Source organism: Crocuta crocuta, unplaced genomic scaffold (assembly GCF_008692635.1).
Source record: "Crocuta crocuta isolate KB4526 unplaced genomic scaffold, BGI_CrCroc_1.0 scaffold125, whole genome shotgun sequence".
NCBI lineage: Eukaryota > Metazoa > Chordata > Mammalia > Carnivora > Hyaenidae > Crocuta > Crocuta crocuta.
The window spans coordinates 953,039-977,401 of NW_027531143.1; the positions used below are offsets into that span (position 1 = coordinate 953,039).

The following is a 24,363-nucleotide window of genomic DNA, read 5'->3' on the forward strand; positions in this document are numbered from 1 at the left end:
AGACAATATTTCAGGGAGGAAATGGGCAATTTCAAGCAGAAATGCAGCACAGTCTAGAAATGTGGGATCCTGAAGGACTGAAAAAACTGCTGCCAGACCCCAAAGGGTAAAAGATGAGATGTAAAGACAACCTCGAGTGACAAAGGAGCTGAAAAGGAGTCTTCGTCTTTGGTACAGAGACACCTACTCAGCCTGGTCCACCCATGCATCCTACTCTGGCCTGCTACGTGAAAGATAAAGTTCTATCTTATTTGAGCTTGTACGTGTGGGGCTCTCTTTGCTAGAGCAGCCTAGCTTCCCCTCTAACGCACAACTGCAAAGTCCCTCTGAACACCACTGCTTCCAAGATTGAGCTGCATAGATGATGCCTTGGAGGCCAGAACAATAGTCCAGATGTGGCAATGGGTTGCAATTGAGACGCTGACAAATGAGTAACTTCTAACTTAACCTTGAGTACCTTCTTGTTCACTCAGTCTCTGTAATTACCAAAAGAGGGGATCGAATATGTTTCCTTCCTATTAGGAAGTGTTACGTTTGGGCAAATATCAAAGAATGAGAAGGCCTGAAGGAAATCATAATCTGGCATAGAATGTATGTTGAATTTACAGACAGATGGAGATGCACTGTCGAATTTAGGTACTGACATTCTTCCCAAGCCAGTTCAGTTCCTTAAACATTGATTGGAAACCAGAGAGATTGAGAGATGCCCTGTTTTCACCCTCAAGAAAGTTACGATTGATTAAGAGAAATGTGTCAGTGTGCACAAAGTTGTGATACAGTGTAATAGATCCTGCTGCAGAGGAAAGCAAGCAGGGGGTGCTGTGGGAGCACTGATGTGAGATGCCTGCTCGGCTGGAGACAAGGGCTTAGGGCAGGTTTTGCAGAGGAGAAGATGCCTCAGCAGAGGGTTAAAATGAAGGAATTATCCTTGCAAAGGGGAAGGAAATAGTGTTCCAGGCAAAGGGAGGTTGGGTAGCCTACAGTTACATACCCTGCTAAAATTTGGTGGGGCTGAGTTAGGGGGCTCTACAACAGGAAGGAGAGAAAAAACAGTGGGAGGCAGGTAGTTGTCTCTTTCACAGACTAAAACTATAATAACCCATTGTCCTGTGCAACCTTTTGATAAATACCCTTATCAAAGGTTCCTTAAAAAAGCCTAACCAGCACATGTGGAGGCCCTCAACAAGTGCTTCTTAATTAAACTGGTGGAACAAAGGAGTGCTTCCTCTTTATGATCAGAGTGACTATAGAGTACTTGTGAGTCTCCATGAGGGATCCAGGAGGAAGTTGAGAGCTGATGTCCACACAGAAATGAAAATCTCTTAGGTGCCAGGTGGACTGCACTTACTTAGCAGAAGGAAGTCAAAAAATACTCACACTGACGACTAACAGACATTTCTCTCTCACTCCATTACTGAAGATGAAAAGCCAAGGGCGCTTGGAGGGCTCAGTCAGTTGAGGAACTTTCAACTCTTGATATGGACTCAGGTCATGATCTCACAGTTGTGATCTCAGTCATGAGATGGAACCCCGCATTGGGCTCTGAGCTGGGCAAGGAGCCTACTTGAGATTCTCTCTCTTCTTCTGCCCCTTCTCTGCTCCCTTGTGTGCTCTCTTTCCCTCACTCTCTCACTCTCAAAAAAAAAAAAAAAAAAAAACNGTGGTGAAGGTGATGGGGAAGATGGGGTTTATCCTCCCTTCCACTATGCATGAGCCTAGGCAGGGAACAGGCTATGAGAACAGGCAAGAGGGAAGGGAACCTTTCTCCTAGATGCAGGATGTTATAAGAAAAATAAGAGAAGCAATGTCCAGTTAAGGCTATTTTCTTAGTGGATTATCTAAATAATTCAGCACACATATTTTCTTGCTTGATGCATGGGATTCAGTTAAAAAGGTGCCAACCAGCGTTTTATTCAATATCTGTAAGAATTTGGAAATGAATGACTACATTGGTTTGAATCTCAAGAGTGATTCAAATAAAAGTTTAAAAAGAAAAACAAAAACAGTAAGCCTTCCATCAGTATTTACACGTGGTAAGTGAAAACACACTCAACTAAATGAAAACTAAGTTGGGAACCTGGTGTCATCAGCACCATCTCTCCTTAACAGCTCCTATCAGAGGGGGAAAGACACCTGGCCTAACCCTTCCATAGGCATCACAGGTGCACGAGAATCCAATAAGCTACATTTGCAGTGTTATTTTACTTAGACCATGCTGTTGACTGTTTTTGCTCTGTGCTGTCAAGTCTAAAAAAGCCCTCCTTCCCATACTTTCTGTAGGACACACATTCCTTAGCTATTTGTTCCTCTTTCCTCTGGATCCTCCGCATCGTGGCCAGAAAAATCCTTCCAAAACACGAATCTCATCATGTCACTCCTCCACTTAGTTCCCTACAGTGAATTCTCATAGCCTAGGACAGTGGCTCTCAGTGGCTTCTCCACTCCAACACACAGGGCAACTGTCATTCAGATGCAAGACCTCACCCATTGCTGACCAACCCTACCCACCCACCCTCATTTTGTAGAGAAGCAAATACTATCCCAAGTATTTGTCAAGGAAACCTTATGAACATGTAATTAGCTAAATATCTCATTTCTTGAGGGAAAAAATAGCTAAAGACTACCAATCTTTATTTTTTGAGGAGAGTTTTTACCTCTTCCAGCAGAAGCCTAAGGTTCTTCCTATTTCAGGGCCTTTGTTTCCTTCTAAATATCCTTGTGGTTTGCTCTCTTCTTCTAGCTTCTGCACTGTTTCCACCTCCTTATGAAGAACTCTGATGGCCCCCCGCCAATGTTATCTATTCCTTTACACTCTTCATTGCATTTTCTTAATTTCTGCCTCACTGCACTTTTCACTCCCTATGATTTTATAATGTACTTATGTGCTTTTTCTTTCCTTCTTTATTTTTCTCTCTCCACTAGGGGAATATAAGCTTTCTAAGGGCAAGACCTTCTTGTGTACTGCTATATTCCCAGTAACGACAAGAACAGTGCATAAATATATTCACTGAATGAATGAATAAATGTTGATGCACTACTCAGTATCCTTCAAGGTAGAATTACTTTTAAACTCAATCTTTCTTATTAAAGTACAACCTACATTTATAAAAGTACACTTACATAATGTAAATACACAACATATGAAAAAGTTTCATACACGGAACACATTGTGTAACCGGCACCCAGATCAAAAAACATTACCAACTCCTTCAAAGCCCCCTCATGCTTCCTTTCAGTCACTAACCCCCACCAAAAATAATTATTATCTTACCTTCTCCAACATGAATGAGTTTTGTCTATTTCTGAACTTTAAAGGGAATCATAAGTGTATTGTTTTGTCTGACTTCTTTTACACAATATGGTGTTTGTGAGATTCATACATGTGTGTAGCCCTAGGTTGTTCATTCTCATTGCCAGATAGTTTTCTATTGTATTAATATACATCATTATGTGTATAATCTTATACGTATTATCATCATAATGTGTTGTTGACAGCCATGTGGGTGATTTTCAGGTAAGAGCTATGGCACACAGTGCTGCTATCAACATTCCAGGATGTGCTTGAGGTGCACAGAAACCCACATTTCTACTAAGCTTGTAGAGTGCTAGGTCAAAGGGTTTGCTATGCATTTACTTTCAATAGACACAACCAGTTTTTCCAAGTATTTGTACCAATCTACATTCCTACCAGTAGTGTAGGAGAGTTCTGGATTCTTTTGAGATATTTGTAATTTCAGTGATTATATGTATCTTTTTCCTAAATATTTCTGGTTGGTTTTGATAGTGTCTTGTTGTTTGCTTTTTTTTTCCATTTCTTTGATACTTCACATGTAGGTATGTTCTGATATATTCTATATATCTGATATATTCTATATCAGATAATCTAAGTCTCTGCAGCTTCCTGAGTCCAAATCTTTGATTGGCTGTTTCTGCTGATTTTCAAACATGGTGGCTTGTTTGGTAAGCTTTCCTTTTTGTTTTTTTGGTTTTGGTTTTGTTTCATGGTGTTTTTTTTTTTTTAAATCATGAGCTTCTATTTGCTTGAACTTAATCTTGGGGAATTTAAGTAGCCTAAGCTTAGGATGGCTTTCTCCATCTTCAAATTTGCAAAAGCTTCAGATGCCAGAACCAGTTAATTTAATATCTTGGCTTGATATTTGCCTGGCCACAGAGGTAGTATAAATTTAAACCCTAGACACTACACAAGAGTAGATCTATGGTAGCAAATTCTCAGGGGATACTTTCGTTTTTCTGCTTGGAAGAGATAGGCCAGTTTCATTGTCAATTTCTAGCCCCTGCTTCTCAGTGAGGGTGAGCCTCCTTACAGTGTTCTAAATGTATGTGGGATTGACCTGTTCAGCAGCCCATGCCGCATAGGCCTGAGGCCTAGTATACCTCATCTCTGTATGTGAAATCAGTCTTCAAAGCTCTGTTTTATTGGGAACTGCATTTCTCTCCCCTACCCCACTCAGGCTAGCCCAGCTTTCTGCATAAGCTTACCATTCTGTTTTTAGCTTCAAATCACTGGGATTTTTTAATTTAATTTAATTTAATTTATTATGTTTTGGGAGTTTATTGGCCTTTGAAAATTTCTCTTACTATCTTGCATATTTAGTAATGTAGTTTTGTTGTTTGATTTTAATGTATCTACCACCTAGGTATTTATTAGTGGGAGAGCTTTTCAAAACACCCAATCTGCTGTGCTCCCAAAAGCCTAAGTCTATGCTTGATTTCTTAACTTAAAAAGAAAATATTTCTTCTTCCTGTTCCCTCTCCTCTCCTTCTTTCCCTTTCCTTTGAAGAAGCGGCATGAATCAGGTTACAGAGGGGTGGGCTGAAAGACAGCAGGGCCAAGGAGGCGACCATAGGTTAGGAACCAAGGAGGCAGTGGTATGGAAGAGGTGACAGTAAAACCAAGAAGGCAGAAATAGGGCTAAGGACCAAAAAGAGCATGATCTAAAGAGAAGCAACATGCACAGGATTGAATAAGCACATATATTCAAAATAATGGAAACCAAGTTTCTTAATGTCAGAAAAAGGATTAAAAATATAAAAGAGGGAAAAACTAGAAAGATCTCTAAGGTGCTGGATTGGAATTGGAGGTATCAGTGTGAGCTCATGGTGTTTTAAAATAGGTATGTAAATAAATATCTATGTACATGTATGTATACATATATAATTTGTAAGTGATATATTTATATCTTAGTTCTGTCCACTGATCCAATATAAATAAGTGCATCACACACCAAAACCTTGGTTTCTAAATACCATTCTACATTATAAGGAAACAGGTCCCTTGAGGAAATAACTAATTCTGGAGTGCCTGGGTGATTCAGTTAAGCATCTGACTCTTGGTTTAGACTCAGGCCATGATCTCATGGTCCACAGTTTCAAGCCCCATATTGGGCTCTGTGCTGGCAGCACAAAGCCTGGTTGGGTTTCTCTCTCCCTCTCTCTCTGTTTCTCTCATAAAATANAAAGCATCTGACTCTTGGTTTAGAAGAGTGATCTCATGGTCCACAGTTTCAAGCCCCATATTGGGCTCTGTGCTGGCAGCACAAAGCCTGGTTGGGTTTCTCTCTCCCTCTCTCTCTGTTTCTCTCATAAAATAAATAAATAAACCTAAAAAAATTTTAAGAAGAGAAAATAACTAATTCCAAGGGTGAGTCAAGGAAAATATGAGCCAAACCCGGACTATCTTATTTGACCAGAATTTAAGGAATGTTCAAAGAATGACAAAGAGATGTCAAAGCAACAGAGAAACCAACTTAAAGAGGTTTCTACTCTCTTCTTCTAATCTCAGACATTATAAGCATCAAAATAAATACTGATTTGGGCACCTGGGTGGCTCAGCTGGTTAAGCATCCAACTCTTGCTTTCGGCTCAGGTTATGATCTCAAAGTTTGTGGGATCGAGCCCCATGTCAGGCTCTGTGCTGGCAACATGGAATCTGATTGGGATTCTCTCTCTTTTCTCCCTCAATCCCTCTCTCAAAATAAATAAATAAACATTTATATAAGTAAATAAGCAAATACTGATTAAAATCTATAATTGAATCAAATGAACATCCATGAGTCCTGACTGATATATATGTATGAATGAAGAAGGATAATTTCTCCCTTATGATAGAAAGCCAACTAATGAATACAGAATGAATGATGGAAATAGAAAACATCTTCTGGCAATCAATATACTAGCAATTGACTAAGGCAGAAGTTGCCTTGAAGGTAAAGCCTAGTGGGTGATGGTTTGATGAGGAACAAGATAAATACTCATCAATTACAAAAGGAAAAGGGTAATTTTGCAGTAGAGAAACCTGGAAGTCACCATCATGACCAAATGGCTCAGGTTAATATCAACAGTGATGAGTCAGTTCAATAACATGTGGTTTCTGATGTGATAAGCCACCCAGAGCACAGCTGTATTCCTGCAAAAAAATGCATGTTCAAGCCTAGTCATAAGGAAACACTAAGTGGACACAGACTGTGGGGCATACTAACACTCCATTGTCCGGTATCATAGCCACTTGGCCACATGTGGCTACTGGGTAGTTGGAATGTGACTAGTTCTGAGATGAACTATGCATATACTGTATGAAAACTCTGTATGAAAAACAGAATGTAAATATACAATTTTTAAATGATAATACTTTGAATACAATGGATTAAACAAGTATATTATCACTATCAATTTCATCTGATTCTTTTTACTTTTTCTAATGTGGTTACTAGAAAAGTTTAAACTATTCACATATTTCAGGGGTGCCTGGCTGGCTCAATCTGTAGAGCATGTGACTCTTGACCTTGGAGCTGTGAGTTCAAGCCCCACATTGGGCATACAGTTTATTTAAAAAAACACACACATATATATAATATGTACACACACACACACACACACACACAGTTCATGTATTGAACAATGCTGTTCTATAGAAAGAATGAAAGGACTGCACTGTTTAAAACTATCATGGCTGAAGAACTATTCCAAATTGGAGGAGACTAAAGAGACAAAACAATTAAAGGTACAGTCTAGGTCCATCCAAATTTCCTGAAGACCAGATTCAGGCATTAATTAATTCTTTGTAAGAATACTATATATATATATATATTATATATATATAAACAGTTGGGAAGTCTGGGTGGAGGAAATACAGGAATTTTTTTGTTCTATTCTGTTAACTTTGTGTTAAGTTTGAATTTTTTTAGATACAAATATACTCATGGGTAAAATCAAACCTAAAAGAGAAGTAAGTAATGAAAGAACTACAACTCCCCAACACCACAGCAATGCATCACCTTTATAATCATCATTGTCACATCAGTACAGTGGCTCGCCATGCTCTGTGATTGAGACAATACATGATGATTTGTATACAACTCTTGACTGGCAATTAAAATTCTACTATGTTCTCTCTCATTCAAGAAAACAAATCAGAATGCAAGAGACAAGATGGATTTATAGAAAAGGCAGCCTTGAATCTTCTCTAATTTATAAAAGAAGCAATGCACCTATAAATCTTGACATTTCAACTAATATTAATATCAAATTGCATATGATAGTCAAGTATGCTACCCACTCTACAGTTGAGAAACTTGGCTTAGATCAATTGTTCCCTGCCACTTCAGTGGTGAGACATCTCATATTTTAAATTTTTCCCCAGAAAAATAGTAATTCCATGGATTTTCACTTAATCTACAGATGAGGTTTGGTTAGATATGAATCCTTACTGACTTTGAGTTTTAGACTATCCATACCCTAGAGATCTATGGTGCACATATTGGGAATCACCAGATAAGAACAAAAACCCCTTTACAATTAATTTCATACTAACTGTTCTGAGCTACGTGAGGTTATCCAGACTCATCAGGCTATTGGAGACCACCATTATTTTGCTCACATCTTCTTTATTTCAGGAGTAACTGTCTTTCTCCTTCCTACCTTCTTTAAAAGCTCTTCTAGGGGCACCTGGGTGGCTCAGTCGGTTAAGTGTCCGACTTCGGCTCAGGTCATGATCTCACGGTTTGTGGGTTCGAGTCCCGTGTTGGGCTCTGTGCTGACAGCTAGCTCAGAGCCTGAAGCCTGCTTCGGATTCTGTGTCTCCCTCTGTCTCTGACCCTCCCCTGCTCATGCTGTCTCTATCTCTCTCTCAAAAATAAATAAAACATTAAAAAAATTAAAAAAAAATAAAAGCTCTTCTATTCTGACTTAGGGTTATTAGATTCCAAGTCTCTGATTAACACAAGACAAAATGAATTTATTGAAAGAATTGAGGATGATGCACAAGATAGAAGGAATATTAGAAGACTCAGTCACAGAAGGGGCAAGAACCAAGATAGCTCCAGAGATTCTGGTGGAAGGAACCAATCACAGGTGCTCTTACCATGGGGATGACTCCAGTTAAATCAGATTTTGTTTCCACCTTTTATCACTCTATTCAAGCTCTCCTCAGAGGGAAACTCCTCTTGGCCTAGGACATGTGTACTTGGTAACTCACTTACTGGCAAAGAAGGGCAGGGTCTCTTGACTTGAGAGTGCCATTTAATGACATGAATGGAAGACAGGTAATTAACCTCCCCAAAACCCCCAAGGAAAATGGATTCTGTACAGCAACAAAATTAACAAAATTTACCTCTGTAATCTTTAAGACTTAATTCAAGCAATACGTTTATCAGGTAAAATGATGAAACCACACCAAATCAAAAATATAATCATAACTTCCCTCATAAAAGTAAGTCGATGCCAATGTAATATAATGTAATTGTATAGACTCCTATTCTCCACTCAGCTCTTATTCCAAAACTGAGGTGGGCTAAAATTCTTATCTTCTTGAGAGAGGCTGGGAGAAAGTTTAAGTTAGACAGTAACTGCCTTATAATCATTTGGGACTTTCTTAGTTCTGTGCATAGGGCAATTCTGTTTGTGATAGTGGTCTATTTCTTGCATAACAAATAATTGAAAATATTTTCTTTTCTATTACATAGTGACTGAAAAAACAACTCTAAATATTGTTTTTCACCAACCTCATAATAATAATACAAATGTTTTTTAAGTTTTAGGCTCCAATTTTTGTGTTAATGTGAGGTTTTACTATGTATACCCATACATATGTATGTATGTATGCATGTATTCATCCATCTATCCATCCATCCATCCACCACTCACTCACCCATTCTTCTATCTATTGATCAACCTATTTATCTATCCATACATACATCCATACATCTAGCATCGCTATAGAATAGCAAGAAAGGAAATACACATTCTGTGCTATTTTTCCCTTGAAACATCAACTCATCTGTTGATGTTTAGCTCTTTGCCAAGTTCACTGACAGGACACAAGCTTTCATTCCTGAGAGATTTGGGCCCTTGGTAGACCTGCCTATGTAGTTTTGTGACAGTCTTCCATTAAGATTCAATGCAGCATTTTCTGTCTCCATCCTTACTTCTCCCTACTCTACATAGCAGCCACCTTACTTTACCTTGCTACCCTGAGTCAACCAGCCCAGCTGAAATACAATACCTTTTGGAGTGGTTGCCTCATGGCATGAAGAATCTGAAAAGGTAAGGCAGCATTCACAGTTTCCATTTCATGGGTACGATTTTATCTCCTGGTCAAAATGGAACCCTGAGTCATAAGGACAGGAAGCACAAATGTGGCTAGGAGTCATTAGATGTAATCTTGCAAGGCATCACTCCACTCTAGATGTTGGTTTCAAAATGTATGTATCTTGGTCATAGAAAGTAGGAAAAGGAAAAGAGCCTATATATTGATCTCTGACTTATAGCAATCTATAGGATAGCACACTAGCTTTATAGGATGTTGGATTCAAACAAGAATAGCCATGTTTAATATTCCATACCTCCACTGTAGAAGAGTTTCTACTTCTGAGGGTTGAGAAATGTGATAGTACCGTTGATTTCCATAAGCACCATCTCATTGCCCTTTATTCTGCTGTGATGTGCACCGGGTGGTCTAATGTTGCACAGACCATCATGACCCTACATAAAGCATTGGTTTGCTGGCAGAGGCATGATGGGTGAGGATATCAAATCCAAATCCTCTTAGGATCCTATCATATAGGTATTCTTATTTTTTTCCATTTTACATATGATTAAACTGAGATAATAATTTGCTTGAGGTCACATAATAAGTAGCAGAGACAGGATTCACACCCACCCACTGTCTGGATGATCTTAATCACTAAGCCTCTCTTTAGAGAAGTTAGGTGACTCAACCAATGAACTAAACACAACATTGGTCCTTTAATTACTGCCTTATCACTCTATACTCTCTGCTATACTACCTGCCTGCTTGGAGGGTGCTAGCAAGAGAATACCAAGGACTTATAATCTGTAAGAAAGAAAGAGTAAACAGTTTTTACATAACCATTGAAAGTACTAAACATATCATGCTGTTTATCTTACAAAGATGAGATGTGAAACCTCATTAATTTTTAAGTAGCATAGATTTAGTAGCATAGATTTTCACCAAACAGAAGTAAACTGAAATCACTGTCACCCTCCTATGTAAAATCTGTCAGTTATTCCTCACTATTTAAAAAAAAAAGAAAAAAAAAGTCTAAATTCACAGCCAGGCAGACTTCATGAACTGGCTTCTACCTACATCACCGCCCCTCCCCAGCCCCATTGCCCCTATTGTACCTTCACTCCAGACTCCAAACATGCTGAACTAAAAACATACTTTCCACATCCCTGGACATTTGCATAAGCTGAACTCTCTACCCAGAAAGTCCTTCTCCTATGGGTTTAGGCCTGTTTTCCTGGATGCCCTGGCCCACATAGTTGTATTAACCAAGCTTTTTCTTTATGTCTTGATGCTTTGGGGTCTTGCCTCCCCTGGAAGACTGCCTCTGTAAGGATGAGCTGGTTCCTAGAGAGCAAACACTAGCCTAGGAGCATGCTTTTTGCATGTGACAGTCAATCCAGAGTCCATATCCCTAAATGCCTTCTTTATCAGCTCTCAACTGCTTGCCCTAATCACTCCTGGACCAGGTACCAGACAACCACCTTCTGCCCTAGAGTCCACTGAAATTACTCAAGTAAGCCATCCTGCAGTTGCTTACTTTGCTTTGCCCAAACACAAGAAAGGTTCTTGCCCACATTCCCACCTCCCCCACCTTCTGACCAACCCTGGTGTTTTCCCATGTGGCCCTCTGTGACATGTCACACCCCCTTTTTAGGGATCTGTGAGTATAACAAAGTATCTTGCAATGGCAATCACCTCCTGATTGGTTGGCCTCATTACACCTAAATAATATCAAAACCTACACTTCAAAACATGGTGAATTGATTACCCCTCTCTTTGCTACTGCAATACCATGGACATGTTGCTATTCTGGAAATCACACCACAATCCTTTGTTGAAGTATCGCTAATGGCAGCCTATGAGCTTCCTGAGAAACTTTCATCTTCATATTATCAGCATCTACTATGCTGCATGCCACAGTGTAGGCTCTCAATAAATGCTTGATAAGTAAAGCAATTAATTAATTAATTAATTAGTCCTAGAAGCCACTGCATGTCAAGTCACTCGGATTCAAATCTTATCACTTTTCAATTAGCCTCTCCACTTATTACATATATAAATCCAGGCAACCAATTTTATATAAATTGAAACTTAACTCCTTAGTACATATGACCAGTTAATGTAAGTGTGGAACAATGCCAACCATAGTAGCACATGTCCAAGTTGGAAAAAAAAAAGTTTTACAACTGTGAAATATTATTATTAGGTACAAAAATGTGTGTGAAAGAAGTTCTGAGCAGAAGTGCAGAATGGAGCTTTATTGCCTCAATTTTATACCTTTCGTCCCAACCCCATGAATCTGAGGGTTCATAAATTCTATTTGGTGATAACTTACAACAGGAAGAAATGATCTCCATATATTTAAGCTTTGATGTATAACAATGCTTAAATTGTAAGTGATCTCACGGTATGTAGTTTCAGCCACCATATTTTTTAAAGAGGAACACAAATCATGTGTGACTGATGACCTACTATGTGTTGGGACCTGTACCAGGTGTAAAATGTATTTCTAAGGTTAAGCCTCATGATAATCTTCCAAGTGAGGCACTATAGCAGCCTTGTCCCTTCAGAAACACGATGTTGAAGGAAGCTCCAGCCTTCTATCTGACTTGAAAAGGGAAACAAATCCACATGAAGAATAGCCCTTGTTGATAGGAGATGGAAGGGAGGTCCTGGAAATAGAAAATGAAACAACACATGCCTCTACAGGAAGAAGACAGAAACATTCCAGAACACATATGCGTATGTGGGAAAAGACACCAGTGTCTGGATTGAGATGATATAACAAAGAAGTGGTCATCCAGTGTACACAGGGTCCGAATGGGCAGGGCCACCTGAGGGGCCAAGGGAAATGACTTAGGAGTTGGAGATATCACCATATGTAGCTGGCTTTCTGCTTCAGTACTAGCAACCCCTAAATACCTGAGCCATGGCTGATACATAATGTTACACTCCATCAATATTTGCAGAATGAACATTTTTCAAACAGTTCAAGTCGTTATTTAAGTACAAATTTTAATGCAAAATTATCTGGTTGTACCAGTGACAAACCCTTGTTAGGATTTCATAAAAGCAGATCCAAAAACCCTATTGTCATGGCTCTTGTCTGTCATCTTGGGAGGTGTAGCTGTTTATTTGAGAAACAACAAGAGAGGTAGTTATTTCTAAAGTATCCACTAGGACATATAAGGCAAAGCAAACAGAACATGTGTAGGTATCCATCAGCTGTTTTCATTTTTTATTAATGTTTGTTTTTTCTCTACCGGCATTAGGAAAGTCAGTGGCTTCCCAGTTATGTTTATTTTCTGAGGAGATGCCCCCACGGGCACCTCAGGGGCAGAAGAAGAGACCTGGGTTTCCCGCTTCTATGTCAGCCAGGACAGTTCCAATTTTAATTCATACGGTGAGCCTCCAGGAAAGCTATTATTCCAACAATAGTAATAATTGACAGAGTTGGGTTTTTAAATTTCATTAGATGTGAGGGTCCAAATATTGATACTGCCACTTAGTAACTGGATCTTAGGCACGATATCTTGCCCATCTATGCTTCAGTGTTCTTGTAAGAGGGTCATGAGAATAGTACATAACTGAGGGTTGTTATAAGGATTAAGTACATAGAAAATGCCCTGTGTGTGTTAGGTTCTATCACCATTACCTCATTTAATCCTTAAAATGGCCCCTCTGAGGAGGGCAGCATTTCTGTCCCCTTACATGGATGAGACAAGTGGGGCTCACAGAGATTTAGTGTCATGCTCAAAGCCATAGTCCATAAAAGTCAGAGCTGGGATTCAAACACGAATCTAGGTGACAGTGGAGCCCTTACCTTTACACAGAGGTGAAGTGTAGGTGAAGTCCACAGATAAAAAGAAATTTGAAAATCACAAATTTACTTCAAGGAGGACACAAAGTTCAAGTTGCCTTTTTTTTTCTTAGGATGTTGACTTTTTAGAAGTTTAACATTTCAATGCTGCTGAAATAAAATCAGCTACTTTAAATGGCATGTGCATCATTTCCAAACAAAGGGAAGAAGACATGGAATGATATAAATTAGCGTGGGAAGAGAAGCAGAAAGATGCAGATAGATCAATCATGCCGCTTACATTAGCAGAAATACTGCAAGGACCCTCAAGAACGCACTTATAAATTCATTTCGAAAACTCCTTACCTGGTTTCTCCTCTTGCAGTTGCTACCGCTTATAGTGTGCGCTGCATTAAAAGAATAAAAAAACATGTCTTCCATGTAGGCTCAGCAACACCCTTGACTTCCTGGGCTAGCCAGGAGCACAGGGAGCTTTGCAGCACACAGCCTCATCCAGCCTTCAGATGGCTACATCAGGTCCTACAGGGATAGTCCTTTATCCTTCATATTTGGAGGAAAAAAATGTGTTTCCTTTTATGGGGTCATGGTGTTGGCCCCTATTTATCTCTCTCCATTTTACTTTGAGATATTATAAATAATAAAACAAAAATCATTTCCTAATATAAAAGGAGTTACTGAAATTTCCTGGTCTTCCTTCATAGTTTTTGGCCTCCCCTCAGATGTCCAAACTTCCTAGGTCAGTAGGGTTTATGAATCCCCCACAAAGATTCACCATATCCACCCTCACTGAGCTGTGCAGTGTCAGTAAGATTTTTTCCAGAGAAAAGTAGAATAGCTGAGTTCAAGTTCTGCCTCTACTAAGTGTGACTTTGGATACGTTGCTTTAGTTCTCTCAGTCCCAATTTTAACAAACTTAAAAAAAGAAATGATAATAATCATTAATCCATCCACCCAGTTACATTTACTAAGCACCTACTGTATTTTAGTATCTGCGAAAATGAAGGTGAACAGCACGAAATCTCTAAATTCACCTGCTCGCAATCTCCATCAGGAGACAGACATCTAAACAAATTAGGGGTGAAGAAAAAAGGAGGGACCCTGACAAGAGATGTTTCTGTTTGAAATAGCAGCTATGTGGTGCTCGCTTCAGCAGCACATATACTGAAAGAGCAGCAGTGGAAGCAGGAGGAACTGACCACGAATAAGAGATTCCTTAGTCGGAAACCACACGTCTCTACCTTACAAGGTTATTGGGAGGTTCAAATGACAGAAGGAATTTGAATCCTTTGAAAACTCTAAAGAGCAATATCCATGTGTGGCAGATGCTGCAGGTGCCCTGCCCATATCCACTGCCTTTGCCACTTCAGAGCAGACGGGGGACTTAGAGCTCCAGCACCTGCACGTCTCTGCCTGGGGGACTGTTCCTGCCTCCGGAGCCCGCCTGCTCTGCCACCTGTCAGCAGGCGGCGTGTGCCAAGGAATCGACGGCCACCACCACCCCACACCCAGAGCAGTCCTTAACCAAACAAGCAACACTACTCCTTCAGCCCTCAGGTGGAATAACCAAGGCCTGAGTTCTGTACTAACTGCCAAAATTTCCCCAGCAGGACTGAGCCCCTGTTGTCTATAGGAGTAACTTGCTTGATGACAAGCCATCTATTGGCCGCCTTCCCCTCCTGTGTCGCTTCCCTACTCCCCGACTGGGGTTTTCTTCACCTGCCAAAGAACTACTTGCACATGGATCCTTATCCCAGTGTATGTGTCTGAGAGAACCCAAACGAAGACAAGATGTAAGCCGTTTTTTATTATTATGCTATATCATTTTGAAATGTGGCCATAATTACACACACTATTTTGCATGGGAAAAAGCACGGTTTTGTATTCATAAATCCTCTTCTGCATAGTTAGGATTTGATCCACTTTAGCCATTATAACATAACGCCTGCCTAAGAATTTCTTGAATCCATCTGACCCACACTGCTTTGGCTGAAGCTTTTATCTTTCACCCGGATTTCCACAACATTATCCTAGATGCTCTCTCTGGCTCTAGTCTTTCCTCCGACAAATCCATCCTTCTCACCATCTTCACAAAGACAGCCACTAGAAAGTAGTTCTGACCAGACCCCTCTCAGCCCAAACAGCACTATTGTGCAAATTTTAAAAGGCTTCTGTTAGTTACAACACTCTACTTCTATCTAATGGGAAATTGTAACTCTCTGGTGTCTATAGAGCAAGATGCTTAATGGTCACTTTCAAGGAAAGTGACAAAATAATACACAAATCTGCAGTGTCTGAGTTGCATTATGCCCACTTAAATGTGCATCCTTTTGGGCTGCACAACTTCTACAACTGTACCGAACCATCCTGGTTCTGAAAACTCCCTGCCTCACCCATAAACTCCTTGTCGGTTCCTAGCACGCAGCAGGAGTTTCCTTGTTTCCATGCCTTTGTTTATACTGTCCTCTCTGCCTGGAGACACTGGTCTTCTACTCTGTTTCCAGTGATTCTTTAAAACCAAAAGCACACTGTACACCTTGTATGTTAGCCAGTTTGACAATAAATTACATTAAATAAATAAATAAACAAATAAATATTAAAAAAAACAAAAAACAACTGAGCATTGCTTTTTGCCAGAAATCATAGCTGAGTCGCTCTCGTGTAGCCACATGTCCTCTGTGCCTCCTCTAATTCTCCATTTATAACTCAATTTTTACACTTTGAACCCTGAATTAAAATTATATGCTCGTGGGTTTGTCTTCTGTAGTGAGGGTCACGTCTTTCTCCTCTTCGCACCTGCAGCAGTGAGAGGAGGGCTGGCCCGAAGTCAGAGCATACAGAAAGCAGTGGAGTGTGGAATGTGGACATTATGAGGGAAGGGCCTGCAGCCAAACAGACCTGGTCAACTCTTGATCTGTCACTTTCTAGCCATGTGGCCTTGGACAATGATCTCACATCCCTCAATCTCAGTTTCCTTGTTGGTAAAATGGAAATGACATCATTACACACTAAATAAGTCGATGCCTATAATTAGCATAATGTTGGACGGCAGGTGCACAATGCACCTTAATTATTATTTTTATTATATGCTCAATAAACATCTGAGAATGGATGTCCCTCCCTTTATACGAAGCAGGCAGTCCCCTGTGAAAACCATACTTTTTGATTGATCCATCTGCATAGTCAGAAAGGTGGTGAACACTTCACATATGTTAGTATATTTTGTCTACACAACCACTCTCTCTGCTAGAAAGGTCTTACTACTGGCCTACTGCAAATGAGAAAACTTGAGAAGAGTTATCCGTGACTGGCTTCTGGTCACAGGTGAGTGGAGAGTCCGAGGCTGGACCAAATCTGGCCTGTGCGGTTCCCAGCTTGAGCTTCTACCCAAGCTATGAAACCATAAAGGAGCCTCACGGTCCCACTGCAAGTTCCGAAAATGGGGATGCCAGTGGACCAAGAATAGGTGGGGATGTGGAGAGGGAACACGAGGTAGAGCAGCTTGTGCAAAGGCTCAGCTCACTCACCATAAATACTGTTAATTCAAGATGCTCCTGTAAATTCCGAGTGTTCCTGGCTAGAGTCAGGAGATGAGATTAAAAGGGAAGAGTACACACAGAGTGAGGAAGGATCCCAGGTAGGCAAAGATTTCTTTATCTTGAAAACTTTCCAAAAGCAAAGAGGCACTGAAAGGACGGACCCCACCAGGTGCTGATGGGGAACAGGAACAAATGAAGTTCTCATTCACTGTTGATTCGAATGAAAAATGGTACAACCACTGTGGAAAACAGTTTGACGGTTTCTCCTCATGTTAACTGTATACCTGTCACATGACCCAGGTGTTTGTGCAAGAAAAAAACGAAAGTGTACATCCACAAAATGACAAGTGACAACTGGAAACAACCCAAACATTCATTAATAAGAAAATGGATAAAACCAATTGTGCTATATTACCACCATAATACAGTCCTCAGCAATAAAACGGAACAGATTGTGAAGACGCTCAACAACATGGACACACCTCAAAATATGCTAAGTGGCAGAGGTCAGACTAAATGGCAAAAATACTATATATCTTCCTCTATAGTAAGGTCTAGAATAGGGAAAGTTAATCTATAGTGATAAAAAGCAGAACAATGTTTGCCTGTTTGCTTATCGGGTAGGGTTAGTATGACTGAAAAGGAAGCATGAGGGTATTGTCTGAAATGATGGAAATGATCTATATCTTGATAGTGGTGTTGGTTCGCAAGTGCACAATTTTGTCAAAATTCATCCAACTGTACACTCAGATTTTGTGTATTTTACTGTATGTAAAATGTATCTTGAAACAATAAAAGTAGCAAAAAAAAAATAGATCACCAAACAAAGAACTGCCTTTGGTTATATTACCTCAAGATTGGGTGTAAACTAAATTTTATAAATCATATCAATTTAGAGTTCATTAGAAGAACTTGGTTACGGCATTCTTACATTCTTTAACAAATATTATTTGTTTTAACAAATACTTATTTAGCCCAATGCTACCTCTCAGTGCCTGGGTGACTTTGGACAAATGACTCTCGGGCCTCAGTTCACTCATTTGTGAAATGGGGGCAGTAATAGTACCTACTTCATGGAGTTGTTGTGGGGATGGAAAGAGCTAATATACGTAAAACTCTTAGACTTTGTGCCTGCACATGGTAAGTGCTAAGTAAATGTTGGTGATTAATATCATTACCCTCAGTTATGTGCCAGGCTTATAGATTATAAGCACTAATGGGACATAGTTCCAGTTCTAGAAAATGTATGATGTAGAAGAAAGGATGAGCAATAAATACATAAATGAATGTGCTCAGTACAATCATAGAATGTGAAAAGTGCTTGGAGTACATAAATGACTAACTATGTTGGAATGGAAAATCCATTCAAAATGAAAATAATCAAGTTCAGATAGTCATTTACTGTTTTTCAGTATTACTATTGTAATGATGCCTCCTATTCTTGGCATCTGAAATTTGGAGCTCCGGGGCTCAAGCTTGTGACCTTTATTCTTCTGTGTCCTGGCTCATTCCTAGGGGACCTCATTCTTTCATGAGCTGTGATGCTGAGATCACGTCTCTGAGCCCAGCATCATGCCGGAACTCCCACTACTTTTGACATCTCCTATGAGTACATCTAAATCCAAATTCTCCATTCTCAGCCACCCGGAACTGTTTTTCTTGCAGTGTTCCCCATCGTGGAGACACCAGCTGCATTCTCCCAGCTGCCTTACACTGGCCTGCCTCCTTTCCTTTTCTCCTTTTGCATACCCAACAGCCAGCAAATCCGGAAAGCATTCACTCTTTCCACCTAGACTACTACAATAGCTTCCTAAGGGATCAATCACACTGCTTCCATTTTCACTCCCCCAAAGCTATTCTCAGCACAGCAGCCAGATGACCTTTCCAAAACATAAAGTATCCATGGCCTTCCTCTGCTTTAAGCCCTTCGGTGGGTTTCCTTCACACTGTCTTTTCTTTATTTTTTATTTTGTTTGTTTATTTTTGAGAGAGACAGAGACAGAGCATGAGCAGGGAAGGGGCATAGAGAGAAAGGGACACATAGAATACGAAGCACACTCTTGGCTCTGAGTTGTCAACACAGAGCACAATGTGGGGCTTGAAACCACGAAATGTGAGATCATGACCTGAGCCCACGTCAGACACTTCACTGGCTGAGCCACCCAGGCACCTCACATACTGTCTTTTTCATGGCCTAGGAGACCCTAGATGATCTGCTCCTGCACTGCCTCCTCCCTGCCCTCCTCCCCTACCACTCTCTCTTGCTCGCTTCTCCAGCCACACCAACCTCCTTGCTGTCTCTTCAACATGCCAGTCAAGCTCTTCCCTCATGGACTTTGCACATGCTGTTCCCTCTGCCTAGACTGTTTTTCCTCTAGATACCTCATGGATACTTCCCTCATTTTATTCAAATCTCTGCTCAGATGTGAGCATCCTAACTAAAACAACACATCCACCCCAATTTCTAACTGCTTTGCCCTGCCTTTTTTTTCCCCCCTAGTGTCTGACATTCTATTTTATTGGTTTATTGTCCTAGCTTGAATATAGCCTCCTAGGGCAGAGTTCTTCCATGCTTTGGTCATAATCTCGGAGCCTAGAATGGTATCTGTCACATAGTAGATGCTCAATTGGTATTTGATAAATGACTGACTATTACTTTATACAGAGTTACAGAGATCACAAAGCAGTCACATGTACAATATCTTAACAAACCTTCTAACCATTTGTGGGATAGGTTCTGTTATTTCCATTTTACAGATAAGTTATAAGTCTGCTTAATATTGTTTTGAATATTTATTTATTTTGATAGAGTATGTGAGTGAAGAAGGGATAGAGAGAGAGGGAGGGAGAGAGAATCCCAAGCAGGCTCCATGCTGTCAGCCCTGAGCCCATTGTGGGGCTTGATCCCATGAACCATGTGATCACGGCCTGAGCCAAAATCAAGAGCAGACTCGTAACCAACTGAGCCACCCAGTCAACCCCACTTACTAAGTCCTTTGTTCAAGGTCATGTAGCTCTTGGTCACATAGGTCAATCCCTGGTCTTTTGCCTTCAAACCCAGTTTATTAATCATGATCATAAAATATTACTAATTGTGGGAGCCTGACAGTGACCACAAGAAAGCGTGGTTAGGGACGCGGGGATGCACCTGCGCACGGGGCTCCCTGCCTGGGCAAAGCATGCCTGCAAACAGGATGCTCTGCCAGGAGGCCTGCACACAATATCCAAGTTTAATGGTCCGCTCACAAACGAGGGAACATGCCCTCCTTAGAAGTAAGGAGGAGGCTGGAGTTGTGGGCAGGTCTCTTAGTAAACATGTTGTGGTCCCTTCCTCCCTTTGCTCCCCCCCGTCCTTGAAATCTGTTTGGCTACTTGCCCTTAATTGGTAAAGGAATGCATCTTGTAGATTTCAGTTTGTATCCAGTTACTGGGGTATAAAATAAGCCGCAAGAGGGGGTAACGTAGAATTGTTCCTCCAGCCGGAGTTGTGTCTGTCTTTTGTGTGTGTCTTGTCCTTTGTGTCATTTCGTCCGCAACACTAATAATAGTTAAGAGTCTGTTAGTACTCTTCTTGACACCCATAGTATCTCATTTAACAATACTTTGAGGTAGGTGCTCTCATGATTGGCATTTTAGATGAAGAAACTAAGTAACTTACCCACAGTCACAAAGCTGGTAAGTGGTAAACTCTGAATCTGGGTTCTGGACACGGGACTCCAAGGACTTGTTCTCAACCAACAGCCCACTAAGCACAGCCTGTGAAGTAAAGAGAGTTAAGTAAACTGTGGAACACAGAAGGACAAATTTCAAATTTGTTCTAGGACTTTCTGCCATTTGTGAGCTTTTGGCTTTTGGAGCGGTTAGGGGAACTTTTCTCTCCTTTAAGATCATCAAGTGGAAAGCAAGTTGTAGCTCACATGCAGGTTTCTCCTTTTCATCCTCTTTGAAATGTTTGAAACACTTGTTTCAGAATTGTGAGGTCACTTAGGAGTCATGGGCAGGGCGCAAGAATTTCTAGTAGTTTGTCTTTCTTCCTCCTTTGGTTGCTTTCCTGGAGTATTTGTGGTCAAACCTATGTGCTGGTACCCCTTCTGAGCTTCAGATGTCACCTCCTCCTCCTCACCCTATGACATGTCTTGTTTCATAAATTCTCACCTTAAGTTTATCACATAACCTACATTGTAGAACACTCAATTTCTTTCCCTTTCCTTTCTTTTTTTTTTTTCCAAAAGTAGAAATCTATTTGATTGAATGTGATAGCACTAGAGGCAAAAATGTGGCAAAATTTTAAGTGGTGAGAAATCTATCTCAGTTACCTGGATTTTGAGAAGTAAATTGTGATTCCCCGACTCACTTTGTATTGAACTGGACAAGTTAGATGAACTAAAATAACTTTATGCGCTTGTCTTGTCTCCAGTTCAAGCAAGTGTATGCAAGCATTGCCTATTTTCTTCTCTTTCCGGATATTCAGATTCTAAACTTAAAAGTGTGCATGAAGTTACACAAACTTCATGGGTGAGTACCTTCAAAATATCAAACCCCTTAGATCTTAAATAAGCAAGCACTTGGTGGTTGAAAAACAAATCAAGTAATTAGTTCTTTGTAACATAAAGGCTCATAGCATTTATGTGGGCATAGGCTGAGTTCCTTTGGGGCACCATGTGATCTGTTCAACCAGGTAATCCCAATGTCTGGCACATAGTAGGTGTTCACCAGAGTAGGTGCTGAACACGGTAGGTACTTGATAAATATATGTTGAATCTCTAGTCCTGCCTTTTTTTGACAACTTGCAGACTTGACACACACTTTATATGCATTCGTGCATGTACATGCACGCGCGCGCACACACACTCACACACACATGGTTGTGAGCTCCTAGAGGAGAGGCTCTGTGTCTTATTCATCTCTGCATTCCCTAATATAGAACCACCACATAGCAGGTGATAATTAAATGATCACTGAATTGAACAGCACAAAGATTTTAACTTCTGTTACTTGTTTCATCTGCCCTCCCCCCACCCCCACCTTGTCCATTTTGCTCTCAGGCCAAACTGCCTAAAACCATCACATCAATCTAATCAAGTATTTGAAAGCCAGAGACCTTGAAATTATTTAAATCAAGTTCAGAATTACATTTTTAAATTTACTCTGGCCATCTCATAAGTGGATTTAGCAACTAGCTAACTGCCATCCCAGGAGGAAAAAAAAAAAGCATAAGCCTAATGAATGTGGTCAGACATACCGTGTAACAGATGTCCAACGTGCTGCCATGAGCTTAAATCATAAATATGATGGCTGTTTGGCATAGCAAAATATATTAGAAGTGTTTTATCGGTCACTGGGCAACTTGCTGGATGGGAGGGGAATGATCCTGAAAAATGCAGGAGCTCAGTCTAGCAACATCTCAGAAGCAGCCCTGGAGAAACACAGATAATCTGTTTGCGATGATTCATCAAGTTGGTCCTTTGTTTCCCTAATTCGAGTGTCAAGTGCACCCATACAATAAAGAATTGCCAAGACCCGATAAGATTCTCTTCTGGCTGCTGCTTTTCCTGCCCTAACAACTGGTACTATTCATGCCTAAAGCACAAATTGAATAAACAGCCTTGAGGCTGGCAATGTTGGACCGTGTTTTGAATTTTTTGTTTTCCCTTAAAAGGCTAAATCCTATGTGTGTCTTGCCTTCCCCCAAACACACTGCATTGATAGTCACTGTTGTACCAGTAATTTTAACTTTCTTAATACAAAGTGTGGAAGGACGCCTCACAGGTTAAAAATAGTTCCTGTTGTATCATCCGTCGGGCAATGGATTACTGAAGATTAAAAAATGATTGTAATGCCTTTTTTGGCCTTGAGAAAGCTCTTATTGTGCCTATGGTTCAGTTGGCCTGCTGATCATTTCCAACTTAATGCAATCTTTAACGTTATGCTGCTACAGGTGAGGTGTTAAGTAATACATTAAGACAACTATTCTCACTGAGCAATTTCACAGGAAATATGTTTTAACTAAATTAGACATTTAACAAATGCCATTAGTAACTTAACGCAGGAGGGAGAATGGCCTTACAACAAGCTATTGACGTGAATTTCCCAACACAAAACGATAACTTTTAGAAATTTTTAATCGAAGTTCTAAATGTGAAATTATGTACTGTCAGGGCAGTAAATCAATACAAGGAGAACACCAAAGTCCTCAGGAGTCAAAAAAAATAAGCAGTAAACAGTTTTATCTCTAGCAGCCGGAAAGCTTTCCTTAAAATTAGGAAGAATCTACAGGTCCAGTTAATCATGTGGCTGTGACGTGCTGAATGCTTCTAACACTTTAAAATCCTTTAGATGAACACTAGAAACCTCAAAGTTCTGATAAAAATGTAAATTGTGATTTTTAAAACAAGTAATGAGTTAAATAATTTAGATGGAAATTTAAATATAAAGGTGGCATGAGAATAATTGGATTTAAAAAGTAAAACTAAGAGTGTTATCAGAAAGCCTACAATTGCACAACTGAAGTAATAAATAATTTTTTGGAAAAATTATTTCCTGACAGATTTCCCCATGGTAGGAACACAACTGCAAAAGCTATAAATAGGGCTACTGACATTTGGGCAGTTGACTTTTTATCAAAATTACAGAACAGAATTTAGTTTGCAAATTTTCAAATGGCTATCATGCTCAGAATCCAATTGGGTTCTCCTTCGTTTCTACTGATGACTTCATAAAAGATAAATAAGCCCTCGGACCAATAGGTGGGTACACTGCCACGGTTAACTCTCTCGCCCCAGAAATTCTACTCTGCTGAAAAGATAATTTGGGGGCGGGAAGGGGGGAGATGCAGAGGTCTTTAGGACCCAGCAGGCGGCGGCAGGCGGCAGTTGTGTAGATCACTGAGAGACTACGAGGGTCCGGTTCAGTTTTAATTCTGTCTCTAATCTCTGCAACAGCCGCTCTTCCTGGGTCCCGCAGCTCTCCTAACCACTCAGCCGCAGCTGGCAGCCAGGCGAAAATCAGAGCCGCCCGTCCCCCATCACCCACCATGGAAACCCTCCAAGAAAAAGTGGCTCCGGACGCGTGTGCCTGAGGATTCCTCACAAAAGAGGTGCCCAAAATGAAGACCCTGATGGTGAGTCATTTGTTTCAACTCCTCTGAGCAGAGGCGGGGACCCCCGGACGCAACGTCCCCGGGGCGCACGGGAGAGCTCCAGGGCGCCTACCCCTGTGCCGCGAGGTCGCCTGTTACAAAGGGACAACTTTCCACCTGCTCGGTGTCCCCTTCCGGTTCCCTGGTTCTGCCTGGCTCAGAAATCCCGGAGCCGGGATGGGAACTCGGGTTGCCTCGGCTCCTGGATCTCGGGCGAGAGGTCCGGGGCTCTCGGGGAGCTGGAGAAGCGGTGGAGGGGTGGGCGCGTGGTTCGGGGGATGGGGAGGATGCCCGAAAGCAACAGCCTGGCAAAAACTAAGAG

General features: G+C 40.7%; 2 protein-coding genes across 6 annotated transcripts in view; one reads left to right on the top strand and one right to left on the bottom strand.

Moving 5' to 3' along the window:
- LOC144237418 (uncharacterized) overlaps nt 1-24,363 on the bottom strand; it is a 69,477-nt gene that overhangs the window by 44,264 nt on the left and 850 nt on the right. For all 5 annotated transcript variants that reach the window (XM_077771122.1, XM_077771125.1, XM_077771124.1 and 2 more), the window contains exon 2: nt 20,562-20,659. In XM_077771122.1, the coding sequence (XP_077627248.1) occupies nt 20,562-20,659 (98 nt within the window). The remainder of the gene's footprint in view (nt 1-20,561; nt 20,660-24,363) is intronic.
- ST6GALNAC5 (ST6 N-acetylgalactosaminide alpha-2,6-sialyltransferase 5) overlaps nt 23,788-24,363 on the top strand; it is a 173,059-nt gene continuing 172,483 nt past the window's right edge. Inside the window, exon 1 of the mRNA XM_077771121.1 lies at nt 23,788-24,023. Within this exon, the coding sequence (XP_077627247.1) occupies nt 24,009-24,023 (15 nt within the window). The 5' untranslated portion in view covers nt 23,788-24,008. The remainder of the gene's footprint in view (nt 24,024-24,363) is intronic.